Source organism: Eschscholzia californica, unplaced genomic scaffold, assembly GCF_041429995.1.
Source record: "Eschscholzia californica isolate CP2 unplaced genomic scaffold, dmEscCali1.0.p SCAF_4, whole genome shotgun sequence".
Taxonomy (NCBI): domain Eukaryota; kingdom Viridiplantae; phylum Streptophyta; class Magnoliopsida; order Ranunculales; family Papaveraceae; genus Eschscholzia; species Eschscholzia californica.
The window spans coordinates 27,609,305-27,629,961 of NW_028238461.1; the positions used below are offsets into that span (position 1 = coordinate 27,609,305).

The 20,657-nt window shown below is 37.3% G+C and overlaps 1 protein-coding gene across 1 annotated transcript; it reads left to right on the forward strand.

The window, feature by feature from the left end:
• Window positions 1-295: 295 nt before the first annotated feature.
• Window positions 296-4,227, forward strand: LOC147543967 (uncharacterized). Its single transcript, XM_086638564.1, has 2 exons — window positions 296-3,947; window positions 4,035-4,227. Exons 1-2 carry the CDS (start codon window positions 3,116-3,118, stop codon window positions 4,049-4,051), a joined length of 849 nt encoding a protein of 282 aa, XP_086494690.1. The 5' UTR covers window positions 296-3,115; the 3' UTR covers window positions 4,052-4,227.
• Window positions 4,228-20,657: the final 16,430 nt, after the last annotated feature.

The window sequence follows — 20,657 nt, forward strand, 5'->3', positions numbered from 1 at the left end:
AAGATAGTACAAAAAGGCCAAAAACAGGGTTTTTGGGCCTAGACCGGTTCGGGTACTTCTAGGACTCGGATTGGGCTGAATTTTGGAGGGTTAGTTGCTGATATAATAAACATTATATCTGCCAATTTTCGTGGTGTTTGGGCACCTCCTCCTTAGGGAATTGAGAAAATACCAATAGTTGCTATTTTCGACTATTTCCCTAAATCTTATTCTAAAGGGTGTTTTAGGAAACCTAAAAGGAGGTGGATTCTTATTAGGGTTCTATATAAACACTCTTAGGGCAGAGAATAAGGTGTGGAATTTCTCTCTAAGCTTTCTTACTCTACCACATCAAGTAGAGAGGAGAAAGTGAGCTAATTCCCATTAACTATCAATCTAGTCAAAGAAGAAGGTGTTCTTCTTTTCCAACCACCATTGGTGTGCTAGCTATACAACAAGGTGGGAGATCAAATTGATTGCTCGTGTCCCAAGTAGAGGAGCTACACTTGAAGCTCTTGGTCTTCTTCAATCAATTCAACTAGTTCGAGGGAAAAGCGATTAAGGTAATCTACTATCTCCATTAGATTAATTACTAGTTTTGCATGTGATCCTGGGAATACTAGTGTAGACATTAGATGTCATATTTCCGCTATAAACACTAGTAGAAGGGTGTAAATCCCTACAGTGGCGTCAGAGCCTCTTGCCATTAACTAGTTTTTGCTAAGAATCGAACTAATTAATATGCTTGATAGTTTGAAAATTGAGTTTATAAAAGTATTTTAAAAGGTGTTTTAAAAGGTATTTTTAACTCATAATTTGATAGGATTCAATAAATTTTCAAATTGAGAATCACATTGATGATTAAAAGTGTTTTAAAAGTCTCAATTTGATTGAATTTCAAACTAATCCATGCTTGATTAAATTGATAGTTATGTTTAAAAAGATTTTAAAACATAAAATTTGATTAATTTTGAATTGGATTCAAAGATTTTTCAAAATTGATTTCAAAATTGTTCTTTGAAAAATTTCAAAAACCTAGATTTTGATCCAAAATTGGTTTGATTAAGAGTTGTTTTTAAGTTTTGGAAACTTTTAAAAAACAAAATTTTGGAATTTTAGAATCTTAGAAGTGTTCTAAAAAGAGTAGTTTTGACTTTAGGAAGCTCTCAAAACAAATTTGGAAAAATTTAAAAGTTTCTAAAAGTTTTAAAAAATTTTTAGAAGTGTTCTAAAAGGAATTTCAAAAATTTAAGAAAAGTTTTAAAATTGGAAAATAGCAACTTAGAGTTGCATAAGAAAAAAAAAAAAAAAAAATTTTCTCTTTTTGGAAACTAGGGTTTTGAAAAATCCTAGTGTCCGGCCAGGAAGCTTCCTGGCCGGACCAGAAGCTCCTGGATGCGTCCTCTGGACGCGTCCAGAGCAGCTGCTGAGACGCGTCTTGAAGACGCGACCAGCAGCTGCGACAGAAGCTTCTGGACGCGTCTTGAAGACGCGTCCAGAGCAGCTACTAAGGACGCGTCTTGAAGACGCGTCCAGGTCGCGTCTAAAACGCGACCAGCAGCTGCGAAGGAGCTTCCTGGACGCGTCTAGGACGCGTCCAGAGCACTCGACCAGACGCGTCTTGGAGACGCGTCTGGGAGGTTCTGGGTGTCTCGGACTAGTCCGAGACACCTAGTGCTGGTCCGGTCCAGTACCAGACACGTCTAGGACGCGTCTGGTATATGGACTAGCGTCCTGGCTCCGGCCAGGACGAGACCAGGCCTTGATAGGCCTCGGCCAGGACATGCCGGCCCTATGGGCCGTGCTATGTCCGGACCTTGTCCGAGCCCTTTTTGGGCTTGGGCCGGGACTTGTCTAGGACTTGTCCCGGGCTTTTTCGAGGCTTTTCGGACCACGAAAAGGGACCATCATTCGAGTGGGAGTTTTTGCCAAAAAATTTTCCGATTCCAACCAAATAATTCCAAAATCAATCCGGGCCATCCAATAGCCCAAAACGGATTTCTCTTTAAATTGATTTATGAAATCATTAAGAATCGAACCAATATTTTTTCCGAAATTGACCCGGGCTTTCTCGAGCCCAAAACGGAGTTTTTCTTAAAGATGATTTTGGAAATCATAAAAGATAAAACCGGAAAGCACCACTAGTAGAATTCTTCGAATTTAGACTTAAGGTCCGTAATGTGACATGTGATGTCAACAAAAGTATCTCCCAAGATAATCATGCATATATAATTCTTAGCCTTGATATATTATATGATTGCATGTGATGTGAATGCGGGAAACTAGTATGGCCATAGATTTATTTCTTTATTCTTGTTTTAAGCACGGATGGGTGCATGCTTTGTAATTAATTTTAATTTCAAGTTTATACGATCTGCGAATCGTTAGAGTCTTGTAATTAGAGTTTAGGGTCTATGAGTCCATTGAAGAAACTCGAGGATGAAATCCAAAGGCGAGTGGGAGAAATCAATGGAGGTTCAAAGATGGCGATCTAAGACGAACCAAAAGGCGAAACAAGAAGAAAACCAAGGGTGATTAGATCTTCTAGGTTAGGGGCCATACTAGGATCCATGTCTGCTTGATTTACTTTCTCGCGCGCATTTACTTACTTATTTACGCTTTATGTCGTGGATGTTAGTTAGGCTAAATAGTTAACTATAACAAACGCCAGACTAGCGTAAAAGTCCCCAAAAGTAATCTTGAGTAATCGCCTATCCAGATTAAGACACTCGTTGCGCCCTTGTTCGAGGAAGGTGGGTCGGCCTTCGCAGAGTACCTCCTCTACCTTGGGACAATGCGGGTAGGTCTATAGAAGAGGCCTACACGTCTAAATGGTTCTACTCAACGAGATCAGCAAGAGAGTCTTGGATACTCGAGGCAAAAGGATAGATTAGTCATTCATTAATGAAATCTATCAACCAAGAGTCATAAGGTATGATCAGTGAAGTAGTTCGCTCACCCGGAACGACGGAGTCAAAGGGTAGGGCCTTCGTCCGCTTTACTTCGAAGAACTGGGGTCTTGGAATCACTTATTCAATCGGGGACGATTTTATATTGAATAATGTGGGAAAACTAATGTTTTTCAAAAACGATAACGAGTTTTAAAACTTTGCCATTTCTTTTACGTAGTTCAAAGATGACAAAAGATATTTTCAACTTCCGCTCTCTTCTCGACAAGGAGAAGCTGAATGAGCACAACTTCCTTGACTGGGAAAGGAACCTAGGAATAGTTCTCAGGATGAAAGGAAAGCAACATGTACTAGAAACTCCAATTCCTGTATTGGATGATAATTCGACTAAAGAAGAGATAGATGAAGAAAGGAGTGTGCGGAAAAAGGCAGAGCCCGTAACTTGCTTAATGCTAGCAACCATGGAACCGACTCTGCAAGAGCAGTTCATAGACATGGATGCTTACTCCATGATGCGACAACTTCGGGAAATGTTCCAGAAACAGTCGAGATTGGAGAGGTTTGAAACCTCTAAAGCAATTATGGACATGCGCCTTGAAAAGGGAAAACCAGTTGGGCCTCATGTTCGTCAAATGATCAGGCTCATAGGCAAACTGGCTAAACTAGGTTTCCCTTATAGCCAACAGACAGCTACCGACACTATCCTTCACTCCCTCCATAGTGGTTTTAATCAGTTTAAGATGAACTACAACATGAATGGATGGGATAAAACGTTGGAGGAACTTCATTCTATGCTTCTAACAGCCGAAAAGGACGTCGCTATAGTGGAAACTAAGAAGGACGTTCTTATGGTACAAAAGGACAAAGGGTTCAAGAAAGGTGGAAAACAGAAGAAGAAAACCACGTCAAAAGGTAAAAGCAAACGAGTTGCCAAACCTAAAGACAAAGGTCCTCCTCCTGACACCAAATGTTTCTACTGTGATGGCAAGGGCCACTGGAAAAGAAACTGCCCTAAGTTCTTGGAGGACAAAAAGAATGGAACAGTGGCTTTCAATTCAGGTATAAACAGTTAACTTATCAAATACTGAAAATTCCTAAACCTTGGTATATGATACCTAAAATTGCCCTTTCATTGTGAATGTACAGGCGCAGCTGGGAACTGAGTATTTGGCTAAGGAAGACAAGATCCAAGAGGGAGCAGAAGCCTCGACTGCTAAGGATGCTGAAAGGGATCGAAGTCTACTTTAGGCACTATTCTAGATTAATCGTTTTCTAGTTTTTTTAACATCATCTTTGTACTAAGTATTATGGAGAATCAATAAAGAATTTTATTTCTAAATTGAGATGTTAATAAGTGCTAAGTTTAACAAACTATACCAAAAGATTCTAAACTTGGTCAAAAACCTATAAGATAGGTTCATCCCAATCGAAAGGGATGAGGACAACAAGTCCACTATAACCAAAACTTGAATCAAACTGACAAGAAAGAAAGCCTTGAGTCAAAAACAGAGATTGATCTTCAAACGTACTTCTAACCTATCCATATTTGGAGTGTCCAAAAGGATTAAGATGAAGAACACGAATCAAACTCTATCCTCCAAAATCCATTTAGTCTAGACATAGCTTCTCACAAAACTACCAAAATTCCGTCTAACAGCTAAGCTTGTAAAAGCATTACAAAACTAGCTAATATCTGACACAATTTCTTTTAAAAGAAATTTGGGCTTCTTCCATAACTAATCAAGAGAACAAAGTGTTTGTTGCTCATGATAGTATTCTTCTAATAATTAGCACACCTAGTAGTCTAGGAGAAAACACTAATTATTAAAAGAATAAGTGGGAGAAAAGTACAAGTCGATTTAATTCGATCATGAGAAAAATCATGGAGGGTCATGAAGAACAATCATGAAACTTGTACAAGTCGATTAAATTCGACCAAGAGCAACAAACTACGGCTCCTCGGAAAAGGAAAGGTTAAAGACATGATCTTATAAACCCACCGCACAAAAGCGAATGTCATTCGCCGGAGAACTCTCAAAACAAGTGAAAGTGTCTCTAAAGGAATATCTTAAAGTAATTGAGAAAATTCCAAATTGTTGTTCAAAAGCCCTAAAAGGTCAAATCTCAAAGACACAGAAAATAAAGGTTATTTCTGAAGAGATAAAAGACCTGCGCAGAAACGGAAACTGACTCTAGATTTTGGCTAGAAGCCAAAATCATCGTGGAATCCATATCTCGTCCAGACATGAAGCTTGATAATTTAAGTCAACAAAAGACCTAAATTGGTTTTCCAAAATAAAAAACTGAGAAGGATGGAAACATTCGTGTTTCCCGAAACGAGACAAGAAGAATAAAGATTCTTCCAATCAAGTTATGTCCACAAGCATGCTTCAGAAATCTATCGACGGATTAAAAGCACGCAAGAGTTAGAATCTTCGATTCAAAAGGCAATCAGAGAAATTTGATTCCTGGAGAATGAAGAAAATCTTGAATCACGAGTTTCAAGAAGGTAAGTGGGAGTAAACAAACCTTCCGGGTCCGTATGCAGAGTACATACAAAAGATTGAGTACGACATAAGGTGTTGTATAACAGTAACGAACTGACTCAATAAAGGACCACACACAAAAGGATAAAATGCCATTTTGGGCATCTGAAGATCTATAAGCATAGATCAAAAGGATGATAGGATTAGAGAGACTCAGTACGCTGAGATGCTTGAGATCCGAAACAGAAAATCTAAGACTCGGAAAGTCTAAAAGAATTTCGACCCAAAAACTCATGACAGAGGGCGTTGCAAAACTCGGAGTCTAAAAGACACCGATGAGCTAGCACGCATGAGAGAGACATTTATGTTCGAAAACATAAAGTCAATCATGTTGGACATGATTAGCATTTAAACATCCGAATTCGGATTGGAAAACCGAAACACTACTTAGTACATCCTAGAAGGCTAAAGGATGAAGTAGTACAAAGTTGAACATGTCATCGTAGCAAACTTCCAGACATGGAAGGAAAGTAGGCTAAAAGTGTTTTAAGCCGGGAACTGTTGCAAATACTACACAAAGAATTAAAGGCCTTAACTCTAGTAAAGATTACTAGATATTATCAAGGTTGAAGATAGTAATCTTCAAATTAATTGATAATAAGCAAAGTTTAAAACCGACTACCGCGGTAGTCAAACTAAACTGTCACCTAAGACATAGTATGAGATTCATACACAGTCTAAGGCATGAGGTATAAATTTTAAACCTCGACAAGTAAAACTGAGTAGGTAAAAGGAGTTTTACGGAAGAGGCTCAGATTTACAACTCTCGTTATCAGAAATAATAAGAATTATTTCACCAGTCGTCTAAACTTGGTTTAGTGTTTAAACGACAGTCCATCGATAATAAAACGTTCCGAATAGGTTTGTCAGATACGTGATCTGATGAATGAAACCCTATTAAGTGAACTTGGAATATTTATTATCAAAAATCCCTGGTCCAGGTCATTGCATGGACAACAATGACTCACGAAGACTAGCACGGGAGTCGATGGGTTAGCGCAGTTTCATGGGCTATAGGAATAGTATATTCTATTCGACTACGTGGGTGTATAAAAGGTTTATACACTGGATAACCCTCAAATGAGAAGTACATCATTCGTGATGAACGTCAATACTTCTCATAAAGACAATTGGAGAGATTCCTCAAAACATGAGTGCTCCACTCATCTTATGTAAGGAATGCCCGACTTTGGTTCCGTTAAACGCCGCGCCGTAAAAGGAGGTTATAAAGATGGATACTGGGAAGGACAGGATAGACATGAAGTTAAGTGGGAGCGCAAGAATGGATTGTGTCACCCTAATCACATTAGGTACAAAGTGTCTCAAGGCCACTTGATGAGTAGCAACTGAAAATGCGTGGCCGCGCTCAAACGGATTAAAAGTTAATCGTTTGTCTTTTACAGTTGTACTCGGATATCAAGAAAGTCTGAATGATGTGACGTATCAGATGGGATACTAAATTGACACGGGAATCGAGGCATTGCACTTGTTCTAAGTCCAAGTGGGAGTCTGAAGGAGTTGAAGGAGATGTCCTTCGACCAAGGTGACAATGCGAACAATTTGTCGGATAGGACAATTGATGTGGAAGATCATCAAGTCCGATTGATTTAGGGATCGTAGAGTTGTAGCTAGAGACCAACTACGATCGTCGAATTACGAAGTAATTCGCGGCTAACTTCGATCGGATCCTACAACGGGTTACACATAAGAGTGACAAATTGATCTAGGATATGACTAGTGGGAGTGAGATATAATCATGGGAGTGTCCCATAAACATATCTCATAGGCCTAAAAAGGAATTAGGCAAAGATAGTACAAAAAGACCAAAAACAGGGTTTTTGGGCCTAGACCGGTTCGGGTACTTCTAGGACTCGGATTGGGCTGAATTTTGGAGGGTTAGTTGCTGATATAATAAACATTATATCTGCCAATTTTCGTGGTGTTTGGGCACCTCCTCCTTAGGTAATTGAGAAAATACCAATAGTTGCTATTTTCTACTATTTCCCTAAATCTTATTCTAAAGGGTGTTTTAGGAAACCTAAAAGGAGGTGGATTCTTATTAGGGTTCTATATAAACACTCTTAGGGCAGAGAATAAGGTGTGGAATTTCTCTCTAAGCTTTCTTACTCTACCACATCAAGTAGAGAGGAGAAAGTGAGCTAATTCCCATTAACTATCAATCTAGTCAAAGAAGAAGGTGTTCTTCTTTTCCAACCACCATTGGTGTGCTAGCTATACAACAAGGTGGGAGATCAAATTGATTGCTCGTGTCCCAAGTAGAGGAGCTACACTTGAAGCTCTTGGTCTTCTTCAATCAATTCAACTAGTTCGAGGGAAAAACGATTAAGGTAATCTACTATCTCCATTAGATTAATTACTAGTTTTGCATGTGATCCTGGGAATACTAGTGTAGACATTAGATGTCATATTTCCGCTATAAACACTAGTAGAAGGGTGTAAATCCCTACAAGTTAAACTAAGAGGAATTCCTGATCATGTTACACACTTTACGACACCCCATGCTCTCCACACTTCCTATATTGCTGTTTTATACCCAATACATGAGCCTAAGACATATAAAGTAGCTGCTCAAGATGAGAATTGGGTTCAAGCTATGGAGTCAGAATATCAGACATTGATTCAGAACAATACATGGATTTTGACACCAAGGCTACCAACCATGAATATACTTGGGTGTAAATGGGTGTTTAAGGTAAAGTACAACTCTGATGGCTCTTTAGAGAGGTACAAGGCCAGGCTTGTGGCTTAGGGATATACCCAATAAGAAGGTGTTGACTACCAAGAAACTTTTAGTCCAGTAGTTAAAATTCAGACAGTAAGAGTGGCATTAACCTTGGCTGTAACAAATCAATGGCCTATTCAGCAGCTTGATGTATCAAATGCCTTCATTCATGGAGATTTAAATGAAGCTGTCTATATGAAGCAACCACCTGGTTTTGAAGACTCTAAACATCCTGATTATGTATGTCTTCTTTAAAAGTCTCTGTATGGCCTGAAGCAAGCTCCAAGAGCTGGTTTACTAGAATAGCAACCTATTTGTAGAAATGGGGTTTTGTGAAAAGCACCTCAGACACATTTATGTTTGTGTTCTCTTCAGAGGGGCAGATGATGCACCCGAAAAGGTTGCACACCCAAGCGGAGGTATCAAGTAGTAACCGGTAAAACTGGAGTCGATCCAAAGATAGGAAGGTGATTTGGATATCGAAGGGTCTTGTCCCTCGGTCTAGGTATCACTAGCTAACTTAGACTAAAAAGGAAAGGAAACAAAGATAAATGGGGGTTTGATCGAATAAGGTGATAAGAGAATAAAGCAAACAAGTAAAATAAACTAAACTAAACAATAAAAGTAAACGGGCGAGAGAGATTCGAGAGAAGTGTCGGAAGAACAAGAGTCGAGAGACGGTAAGACTCGATTCAGGCAACAAATAAGTGAGAGAGGTGTTGAAGTCCGTGAATCCATAATGATAAACCTACGACTATGTGTAGTCCGATCTAATGTTTCAAAGTATAACCGATGTTCGACTCCTAAGGTGATGTCTATAAGCACTACGTATATCCGAAGATCATACTTAGTCAAACAAACATCATAACCGGTTTATCCCGAGTCAACGAAAGTGTTGTCTAGTCGCCTAACTATGTGAAGTACATGACAAGACACATGAAAATATAACTTAGACTACGATCGATATCGAATACTTCGTTTCGTCTATTAACTATGCGAAGTGCTTGACAAGACACATGAAAATACGATCCAAAACGATAATCGAATTAAATGAACATCAATTCATAATCAAAACATCAAATCATATTAAACATAGTCACGAATTCATCACATTTCATCTCATATAATCGACAAACTAAAGTTAGCTAAATATGGTGATTGAATAAGAAATGGAAAGGAAATGATAAGAGAATCCCCCTTTTCCGATATGGTTCAAGGCTAGGTTCGTCGGAAAATTTGAGTAGTTAAGGTGCAGCCGATCTCCCCTTAGCAAAATTCTGGGTTCCCCATAGCGACCACCATCATCTTCTCCATTTAGAACACAACCTCCATTAAAGCTAACCCTAGCTTTCTCTCTCTAGAAATTTCTTGTCCAAAATCAAATCAAACTACATGGGAAGCTAGCCAAGATGATGGGGAGCAAAAGCCCTAAGGTTTCGAACCAAGAAAGTGGCCGGAACACCCTTGAAAATCCGACCAAAGTTGGAAGAAATCCGGCCAAAATGTCAAAGTCCGGCCAAGATTTAGTTGCAGCCGAGCCTTAGCTTGCTGCCCCGTACCATGTCCGAGCTGCAGGTCCGAGCCGCGGTCGCGTCCTCCATGCCGAGTAAGAGCTGCTGCTGCCCGTGCTGGAAGCTTCCATGGCCGTGCTCTGTTGCTGCTCTTCCCGTGCCGGAATGTGCAGATCCGAGCTGCAGACGCGTCCTGTGGAAGCTGCTGCTGCTGAGGACGCGTCCCATGGAGGCTGCTGTTCGCGTCTTGCTCGAGCTACCCGTGCTCCTCCATAGCCGTCCCGTGAGCTCTTGTTCCGGCCAAGCTTAGGCCGGCTAGGCCGGCCTAGCTTGGCCGACCTCTTCTTCTCCCTTTCTCTCCTCAACCAACCCTTCAAACTTCAAGAACATCCCTCAACTCAAGAATCCTCTTGCTTCTTTTCTCCCTCTTCTTTTGGTGGTGAAGAAGATGATAAACCCTCAAAACCCTAGCCTCCTTCTCTCTCTTGCTTGGTTGTTCAATGAAGAAGAAGATGAATAGTGTCTTTGACCCCCTTTTCTCTAACTTGAGTCAAACCCTAGACTTAGTCAAAATTGACTAAGTCTTTAAACCATAAATAGGTGCCTATAAAATCTCTACCCAATTCTTCTTCTCTTAATATTTCTTGGGCTTGGACTTGGTTTTGGGCTTTGATTTAGAAACCAAGATAGTGCCTCCATCCTTGTCTCTACATCTTCAAATTCTTACAAAGGACTAGAATATCCTCGGACTTCTTTCTTCCACATCTTCCCCGTCCGAACTCCGAATTGAATACCGTTTTCACTGTCGGACTCGTCAATATTGACTTTACTTGTTATTTGATTTGCTTGAAGTCTTTTACTCTCATTTTCGGCACATGAAATGATAGTGATAATTCGCTCCTTTTATTCCGAATCACATGCTTAACTACAAAATAAGTACCTAACATGAAAAACACATAAAATATTATTGATAACACTCAAAAAGGACTAATTACTCTAAGTTAGGCTCTCCAAATGTGACATTTTCGTGTCACATCAACAGACTCTTATCTTTCTTCTTTTTGTGGATGATATTATATTAACTGGTTCTAGCATGGTTTTGATTAACAAATTGGTTAGTGCTCTTGGAAGTGAATTTGCAATGAAACAGTTGGGATCTCTTCACTATTTCTTGGGTATAGAAGTGAAAAATCCTGGTTCTTCTCTTGTATTGACTCAAACCAAATATTTTACTGAGTTACTTCACAAGTCTGAGCTTTTAAATAGCAAACCAAGTGTAATTTCAGTGTCTTCTGGCAAGAGAGCTTCAAAATTTGATGGAGAACCAATTGATAATCCACTGTTCTTTAGAAGTATGGTTGGGGGGTCTCCAGTATGAAACCATGACTAGGCCTGATATTGCATTAGCTGTCAACTACCTAGCGCAATTTATGCAAGGACCTATCACTACTCATCTGATACTGCTTAAAAGGGTACTTAGGTATCTCAAAGGTAGGGGGCACGAATCACTATTTCTTCAGGAGATACTTCCTCCATTTTTGGTTATTCTGACTCAAATTGGGCGAGTTGTCCAGATTCAAGTAGGTCCACAAGTGGTTACTGCATTCTTATGCTCAACTTTGATTTGTTGGTCTTCAAATAAGCAACATGTGGTGTTAAGGTCTTCCACAAAGGCTGAGTATAGGGCCCTTTCTTTGGCTATTTCAGAAATGCTATGGGTTTCATATTTGATGAAAGAACTTCATCAACCAGTTCATATGCCAATGAAGTTGTTCTGTGATAATATGGTTGCTTTGGCTTCTAACCCAGTTCTTCATGCCAGAACAAAACATGTGGAAATAGATTTCCATTTCATTAGAGATTTGGTGATGAATGGAACTTTGGTGATTGAGTTTGTTGCTACTCGGAACAATTTGGCTGATATCTTCACAAAGGGGGTTCTCTTCTCTACTCTCATATATATTAGAGACAAACTCATTTTTGTTCCACAACATGGGTTTGAGGGGGGGTTGTAAGAAGGAAGTAACTAATGGTAGTTGAAGATAATACTTGAATGGCTAAATAGCTAAAGAAGAAGGAATAACTGAAGTAACAGAAGTACCTAACTTTGTTGGTGTCTATAGGCACCTCCTTTACATGTGCTAGTCACTTGTAGGGGTGGAAATCGGGCGGGTATGGGTGTCCACGGGTAACTTAGTTTCGGGCTCGGGCGGGTCGGCTAACTATTCTACTTGACCACTCGGGCACTCGGGTAATTTGGGCGGGTATTTTTTATTTTCCCACTGATCAAAGCCCGCCTACGCCCTTATAGAAGCTCGGGCGGGCATCGGGTGATGCTTTACCCTGACCCTTTGACTAATTAGAGAACCATGAAAATGCTACTCACCTTACATCAGTTATAAAAGCTTTAAAATAGCTTTGCTCACTAGTAAAATGATGTGGGACTAACTATGTGAAGTGTAAACTCCAACTCTTACCTCTCATCATTTATCAAAGCTTGCTATAGCTCTCTCATTAGTAAATGAGCAATGTGGGACTAAACTATGTGGAGTGTAAATTTTTCATGGACTTAAAGGATATAGTCCCACATTGGAGACCAATGATAAAACTGCTTTGAGGTTGTGATAATAAAGCTAACACTCCTCAGCTCGTTATGGATTCATAATGATGCCTACCTGAGTACATAATTGTTGTTGGGTGAAATGCTCCATGAATTTTTGTATCTTGCAATGTATCTTGCTATGGGATTGGTAAAGCCCATTATTACTAAATTTAAATGATAAAGCTTCGGGCGCCCCTCAGGTACAACATGTGGGCTGGGGCTCGGGCGGTTGCTCGAGTAAGCCTCCTCACCCGAGCCCGCCCGTTATATTTCCTCGGGCTGGGCGGGGTATGCCCATTCCGGGCATGGGCGTCCACGGGTAGGTTCGGACCCCGGGCGCCCATAACGGGTGACGGGCTGCCGGGTGGAAATCCCGCCCCTAGTCACTTGTGTGGTAATTAGAAGTTAGTTAGTTGTTAAACTCAGGTTAACAACTAACAAACTCTCTAACTGATCTTCTCTCTCTATCGTTCTTTTATTTCTTTCTCTAGCTTCAATCTTTGTAATGTATAAGGAACAATAATTGTAATGAGAGATTGATGAAAAGTTAATGAAATACAAATTCTTACTTTCTCACAGTCTAGATCCTCTCCACTCATAGCCAATTGGTTTTTAGTTGGATGACCACAAGTTTAACAGCTTCTACTCATTGCCGTGTTTTTTAAGATAATCAATTGGATAATTCTTTGTCTTAAAGAGATGTCAATAATAGTGTAAAGACCTCTTTTTAAGTGTCCGAGTCATTGATCTTAATAACTTGTCATACGTTGAGGCTTTGTAGATGGTGATAAAGATTAAAGAATGAAGCGAATCAGCATCAAGACCTGCAACGTGTTTTACTGCACTAACATCTCAAATTGACAAATAATTTTGAGGTGTTGAGACAATATTATTTTGAGTTTTTGTGAGATATTTGACTCAGTCGTCTTTGACAATTTCTCTTGGATGTGGTTCAAATCTTCTTGTTATTGATCGAGGCACTCGCTAAAGTATGCAAACTCATGTAGAAAATGTTCATTACATCATTACAACTGCCACACGCCTCATCTTTGCGTACGATTTCATTACTGTAAGTTTTCTCATGAACTCTCTATTTTATTCAATCTTATTCAATAGTTGTTCAATATTAATCAAAACTATTGTTAGACAGCTTTATATACTAAGTAGTGAGAGAGAAAAGTTATAATAGAAAAGAGAGAAGATTAGTTGTTAGATTAACTAAATAATCTGTTATTACTCCAGGGATACGGTGGCTGCCTTTATCATCAACACTTCTGAGAATTTGTTGGACCTGGACTTGGGCTTCTTCAATTGACTTTGACTTGGTTCTTTGACCATATAAAAGATCATCTCAGAACCCTAAATGTTATTTCCTCTTCTTCTCAGCCCTAGTTATAACAAGGGAGAATTACTGAAACCCCCGACTTTTGATAATGCGTTTACTGAAACCCCCGACTTTTATTAGTAATTACTGAAACCCCCGACTTTCGTTAGACTTAACGGTCATATTTTCAATATTACTTTCTTGTCCTCTTACTAAAACCCCCGACTTTTGATGATGTGTTTACTAAAACCCCCGACTTTTCTAACAGACTTATCCCCTTACTAAAACCCCCACCTTTACTAATTGAGATTACTGAAACCCCCGACTTTTAAAAGACTCGCTCATACCATTTGTTGTATGCTCAGACTCAGAATCTTTGTCATAAAATGCTCGAGCCCATGTATACTTCGATTCCTTCATCAAATAGTCATATGCTTTTTCGTTCAATTCTCGAATCTTGGTAATGTACTTTTCGAAGTTTACCTCTTTGTGAGCTACTCCTGCCCTCCACATAAAGCTTTGCACGGAAGAATCCTTAAAATACTTCCTAAAATTTGCAAACAAGTGTCTTAAGCAAAATCTTGAACAAGCCTCGGGAAACACTCTCTCTACTGCTGCTACAAGACCTTTTCCTCTATCACTCATAAATGTAATTTTTTTTCCCTTCAACATCAAATGCGGCTTCAGTATTTCAAGAAAAATGGTCCAGTTGCCTTCATTCTCTGCATCACAAACCATAATTGCCAACGGGTACAGACCCCCCATTGCATCTAATGCGGTGGCTGCCAACAAAGTCCCACCATACCTACCTTTCAGAAAACATCATGTACCCTCCTGACTTTTATTGTTTTTGTACCACGAACTAGAGACGCATACATATGCCATGGACAACAATTTACATCATTATCTTCATGAACTTCATGATTAGGTTTGGGTTTCCGATACAAACACACATTATCCTATCACCTTCATTCCTTGGATGTCTCATTTCAAATTTATTTAAGATAGCATATTTTTTAGCTATCTTTCTAAATACGCCAATAGATGAGAAAACCATACCTTTTTTAAATGCAAGGGGAACATGACTTTCATCGGTGAATTCCATTTCGAAGTCTTCCAACACCTCTGTGTCCTGAACAAAGTGGCCAAACTCTTCATCTTCTTGTGCTTGATCAAAATGCGGTGGAGGTTGTTGGGTTGGAGGATTCTCGTTCTCCATAGCCTCTTCAGACTCAACATCAGTTTCTGGTTCATCTCCCTCATCCACATCAGGTTCTGGTTCATCTTCCTCACCCAAAAATCCATTGTGCTTCCAAAAACTATCTTCATCTTCCTCATCTAGACAAATATCATCTAATCCCATTACATTGCCAATTATCGGATCTATTTGAGCTTCAAAAAATTCCGGAATAGGATCAAAAGGATCATCTACAATACAGTCATCAATTGTTAACGTAGTGTCGCTGAAAGTAGTAGTCTCACCTATTACAAGATAAAGACAATCATTTTCAAACAATCTTATAAAACAATCTCATAAAACAAAACTATAATGAAATTGGAGAAGATGAACAAAATCGATTACTTGGTAGTGGTGGAGGTGTTTCAGCCATTCGTTTACGAGTACCCTTACCCCCAATTGGATTTCTGTTAGACAACTATGTTAATAAACACCCTCTCACATGAATAAACTTACATCACAAATTAAAAAATAAACTTACATTTTGCTTATCGAGCTCATAATGTCGTCGTGAAGCTATGTCTGAAATTATATCAAGAAAATCAAGTAAATTTCATACAAATCAAGCCAATTTCACAGAAAGCAAGTAAATTTTAATCAAACCGAGTCAATTTCATACAAATCAAGTCAATTTCATCATACAACCCAAGTCAATTTCATACAAATCAAATAAATATCAATCAAATCAAGTCAATTTTGTACTATAATATTCTAAATTCTTAAAATTTCAATGAGATACTGTTGCCCAAGAAAAATATAATTTTGGGTGAAGGGGCATTAATGTCATTTATAAAAAAAAACACAGACACTTGTTGCTCTATTACCAAGCAAACTACCAAAAGACATTTATTACAACTTTATACCATCCATACACATCTAGATATGGATTTTAGTGCTTTTATTGCATGAGAAGTTTCTCATTCTACCTTCAATTTTGTTTCTCTAATTTTATTAGCTTCACTCATCTTCACCAAACAAAGAAGCTGTTACAAAGAAAAAACAATCTTGGTTTACCCAATTACAAGTCTGTTTTTTTTAGAAATTAGGATTTTGCCCATATTTTGTACTAGGAATTTAATGAGGTGAACAATTAGATCTTAACTTGGGGGTTTCTTGTATTGATAGATTTGAAATTGTTTCAAAGGTGAGAAGAATGTTGAATTGAAGTTGTAGAACAAGATGTTTAAATCATCAAGATGGAAGAGTGAGAAACCCAAAATCAAATGTGTATTCAAATTGCAATTTCAAGTCATCCAGGTATAATTTTTACAGCAAATCAAATCAATTTTTCAACTTTCACCATCAAATTTGAAAACAGTACACATTATTTGCAAGTTTTATTGTGAACAATGTAGATGTAGATAGGGTGGTGGGATCCTAGGGCATCACTTTTTTGAGTCTTTTGACTGAAACATCCAAAAGGTTTGATTCAAAACCCTAATTGCAAGTTAAACCCTAAATCCACAATTCCCTCCCAATGTCATATATGAATATTTATTTCTCCTGAGTCCCAAAAATTCCCACCATCCATTCATTGATAACCTAAAAATATTACACAATTTATTCATCTTACGGAGCAAAAATTCCCACCATCCATTCATGGGTAACCAAAAAATATTACCTCCACAATTTTACCTTTACACATGGGTAGTTTGAATGGAAAGAGTGAGAATACCTGGTTCTATTTGTCGAGTTTCCTTGGAGAGAGAGGCTGGTTTGATGGAGTTTCGTTAGAGAGAGAGAGAGAGAATTACCTGGTTCGTTTTCTGGCTTTGTGGGAGAGAAGAAGGTTATGTTGAAAGCGCCCCGATTTTGTGTCGAAGGCGCCCCAATTTTTCTGAACCCTCAAAAAGTCTGGTTTTAGTAAATGCCTTTTGGTCATTTCGCATTATCTAACAGCATATGAAAGTCCTCTAACGGCATATGACCGTTAAGTCTAACGGAAGTCGGGGGCTTCAGTAATTACTAATAAAAGTCGGGGGTTTCAGTAAACGCATTATCAAAAGTCGGGGGTTTCAGTAATTCTCCCTTATAACAATTACTTGTACTTCAATACTTAGATCCTTATTTTCTTGGTTCTCTATGACGATCTTGAGGTACTTATGACTCGGCAGACGCTACACATTAATCTTTGTAGCTCATATCACTGTATTTTCGTAGCAAACTCACAACAAACTGCTTGCATCTAGGACAAAGATATACTGATGAGTGATGACACATTCCATCTATACCACTTTCATGAATTTTTACCGAAACCGGAGATAAGTATTCACAACTTATATACTCTAGATGTATGATGAAATTTAAATTAGAGTGCAGCCATTGAGCTAACCAATCTTTGGAGTTGTGATCTTCTTCCCATGAAGAATGTTTTTGCTACACTTTTTTGACTTATCGTTCCATTGGGGCAACTCAACTTATTGAATAAACTTGCCTAAGTAGGAATACGAAAAATAACGGACAAACTCAACTTATTGAATAAACTTGCCTAAGTAGGAATACGAAAAATAACGGACATGACTAAAATGAAGGTAGACATTGCAAACTGATGGTTTATAAAGAGTTGAACCTCCAGATTTGGTTCGGTTTAGCCGTTTAGGGAGAGGGAGGGAGGGAGAGGAAGAAAGAGAGAAAGAGTCATTACAAGAAAATACGAGTGAAGCTACAGAATTTTGTCGCTAATCATTATATTTTTGTTGCAAAAAAATTTTATCGACAAAAATTATTTTGTCGTCATTTAGTCAAAGTAACACCGTCGGGGAATGCATTTAGTGGCCAAATAAAAATGCACCGCACAAGATACTTTTCAATGACAACTATTTAGTCATGGAAAATATTTTAACCAACAAACTCAATTATTGTTGAAGTATTTTCAATGATAAAAATATTTGTCTCAAAGAATATTTTGTGTCACAAAAGTTTTAGTTCCTAAAGAATTTTTCTGTGGCAAAAAATTTGGTTTCAAGTTTTTTCATTAACAACAAAAATTTATTGTCTCAAAAAATATTTTTGTTGACAAAGTTAGTTTGTCGTTATAAAATTTTTCAGTGACTAACTAAATTTGAAGCAATATTTATTCTGGTAAGAAATAATTCGTCTTGTAAATTTTTTGCGACGTTACAGTATTGCTAATAAGAATACTTCTCTTCACGAATTATTTGATTGACAAAGTAAGTTTGTTGCTACAAAATTTTTCTTATGACTAAATGATGTGGTTTCAAATTTAATTTACCTACAAATAGTTCGTCGCATATTATTTTACGACACTACGATTTGGTCATTAAAAATTATATTCAAAGGCAAAATTAGATGAAATTGAGTTACTATGACAAAACATAATCATTAACTAACGTTATAAAACAACTTATAAAATTAAGGCATCTTAAACTCTTCAAAGCAAAACATCTAAAAGACTAAAAAATGAAAGTATTCAAACAACCAAGTAGTCATTTTTAAGAAAATCTAGATACAAAAAACTAAACTCAAATATTACTAGTGTTTGAGAAGGTTCTACCATCAGATACACTTAAACCAATTTGACTAAGAATCATTATTCTGAAGTTTTCATTGTCGTCCTTAATTTGTTTAAGTTTGTCTTTGTACACATTAATTTCTTCACTTTGAATATGAATCTTTTCATCTTGAATCATAACAATAGTACATAATTTTTCGATTACTCCAGTTGAAGTGGTTGGTGTTGTACTTTTATTAGACGACAATCTAAATTCTTACCTATTATTTTATGAAAAATCTTATCTTCTCCACGTAGTGTAGAACTCTCTAAATTGCAATATTGTAGTTGAAGCATCCGCTCGTGCACAAAACGTTTGAGATGTTTATAAAATAATAGTGCTACAACCACTAAATTCATCACCACAAATCTAACTTGAAACACAATGAAGCCCTCTAAGTATTATATATGTAATACAAGTACAGAATTACTAGTAGTTTTTCGAACGTGAAACATCATCCTAGACATGATAGTTAAAAAACCATATATGACTTGCATGAGAAAAACAAAAAATTATACCAATTTACATCTTAACAATGAAATAACCTAATAAATACCGGAATAAATCGTTTAAGAAGTTAACAACTTTCTTTGGAAATGGTACTATTCAAATCTTAGTCTCTCCAGTGGACATATATGTATGTGTGACCACTCAACTAAAGCAAACTTCACATTTAGAATTTGATAGATAAACTCCCAAACATACGAAAACAATTATCATCATTTGATTGATAGTCCAAGAATGAAATACCAAAATCTTAAGTCTCTAGAACTGATTCGACAATATTGAGTAATCACATAGGTAGATAGAAAAATCTAACATACAAACATCCAACTAACTACATGTTGAAAAAAATGAACAATTTATTATGTAAAGTTTATTTAATTTGAATATACTTTATTTTGAAAATAACATTTGAATTTTAAATTTATGTCTACTAGTTTTTGTATTTGAATTATAAGTTTTATTTCAAATTAAGAAGATGTATCTCTACAACTTCAACTACTTTTATGAAAGGTTGCAAACTTTCATAAAAGTTGTTTCATTCTTTATAAATAAGAGAATTAACAAGAGAACACTTAACTTAGAAAATCAGAAAGCAAGTTATCTGTTTATTCTATAATAAATTCTTAGCCAAATCTTGATTGTTCTTGTGCTCCTTAAGTAAACCTTCACATATTACTTTGTGCAGATTTACACAAGGCTTGTCATATCTTGGGAGGCAATTTGCTCATAACCTATAAGTAATCTCAAGTGGAGAGGGAGCAAATATTGCTTTAAGGAAAGTGTATTTAAATACACGTTTCAAGTCTCTACAATCCCTATATTAATTTGTAGTATTACTAAATTTTCTAACAATCTTAAAACAATATCTTGATGGAGACCGAGACTACTATGGCAACTATTAAATTGATGAATCAAGATTTGGTGAAATTAGATCGTTTTGATGGTACTAATTTTACTCGTTGGCAAGACAAACTGAAATTTCTTTCAACTGCTTTGAAAGTGTTCTATATTCTTGATCCTACACTGAAATCAATTCCTGAACCAAGCGAAGAAGATACTAATGAATTAAAGGATGAAAGAAATAAGAGAGAAGAAGATGAACTTATTTGTAGAGGTCATATTTTAAATGCTTTGTCTGATCGATTGTATGATCTCTATACGGATACTCGTTCTGCCAAAGATATTTGGAATGCTTTAGAATTTAAATATAAGGCTGAAGAAGAAGGTACGAAATTTTTTTTTATTTCTAAATATTTTGATTTTAAGATGTTTGATGACAAACCTATTTTACCCCAAATTCATGAATTACAAATTATTGTGAATAAAATGAGAGTTGTCAAAATTGACATTCCTGAGTCTTTTCAAGTTGGTGCAATTATAGCAAAATTACCACCAAGTTGGAAAAACTATAGGAATAGGATTCTTCACAAATCCGAAGATTTTACATTGGAGGAAATCCAAAAACATCTTCGGATAGAAGAAGAATCAAGGTCAAGAGACAACAAGGTGGAGAATGATATTGGCATATCTAAAGCCAACATGGTGAAAAAATCAAATCATCCCAAGAAGAATAAAGAAAAAATTTCGGGTCTGAAGAGGGTTCAAGGAAAATTTAAAAAGGCTTTCCAAGCCATAAAGAAACCTAAAGGTTGTTTTGTGTGTGGAAAAGTGGGACATTATGCTCGAGATTGTAAATTTCGTAAGGAACAAATGCAAGAGGCAAATGCAATAAATGAAGAGATTGTTGCAGTTTTAAGCGAAATCAATGCAATTCATGGAAAAGTTCC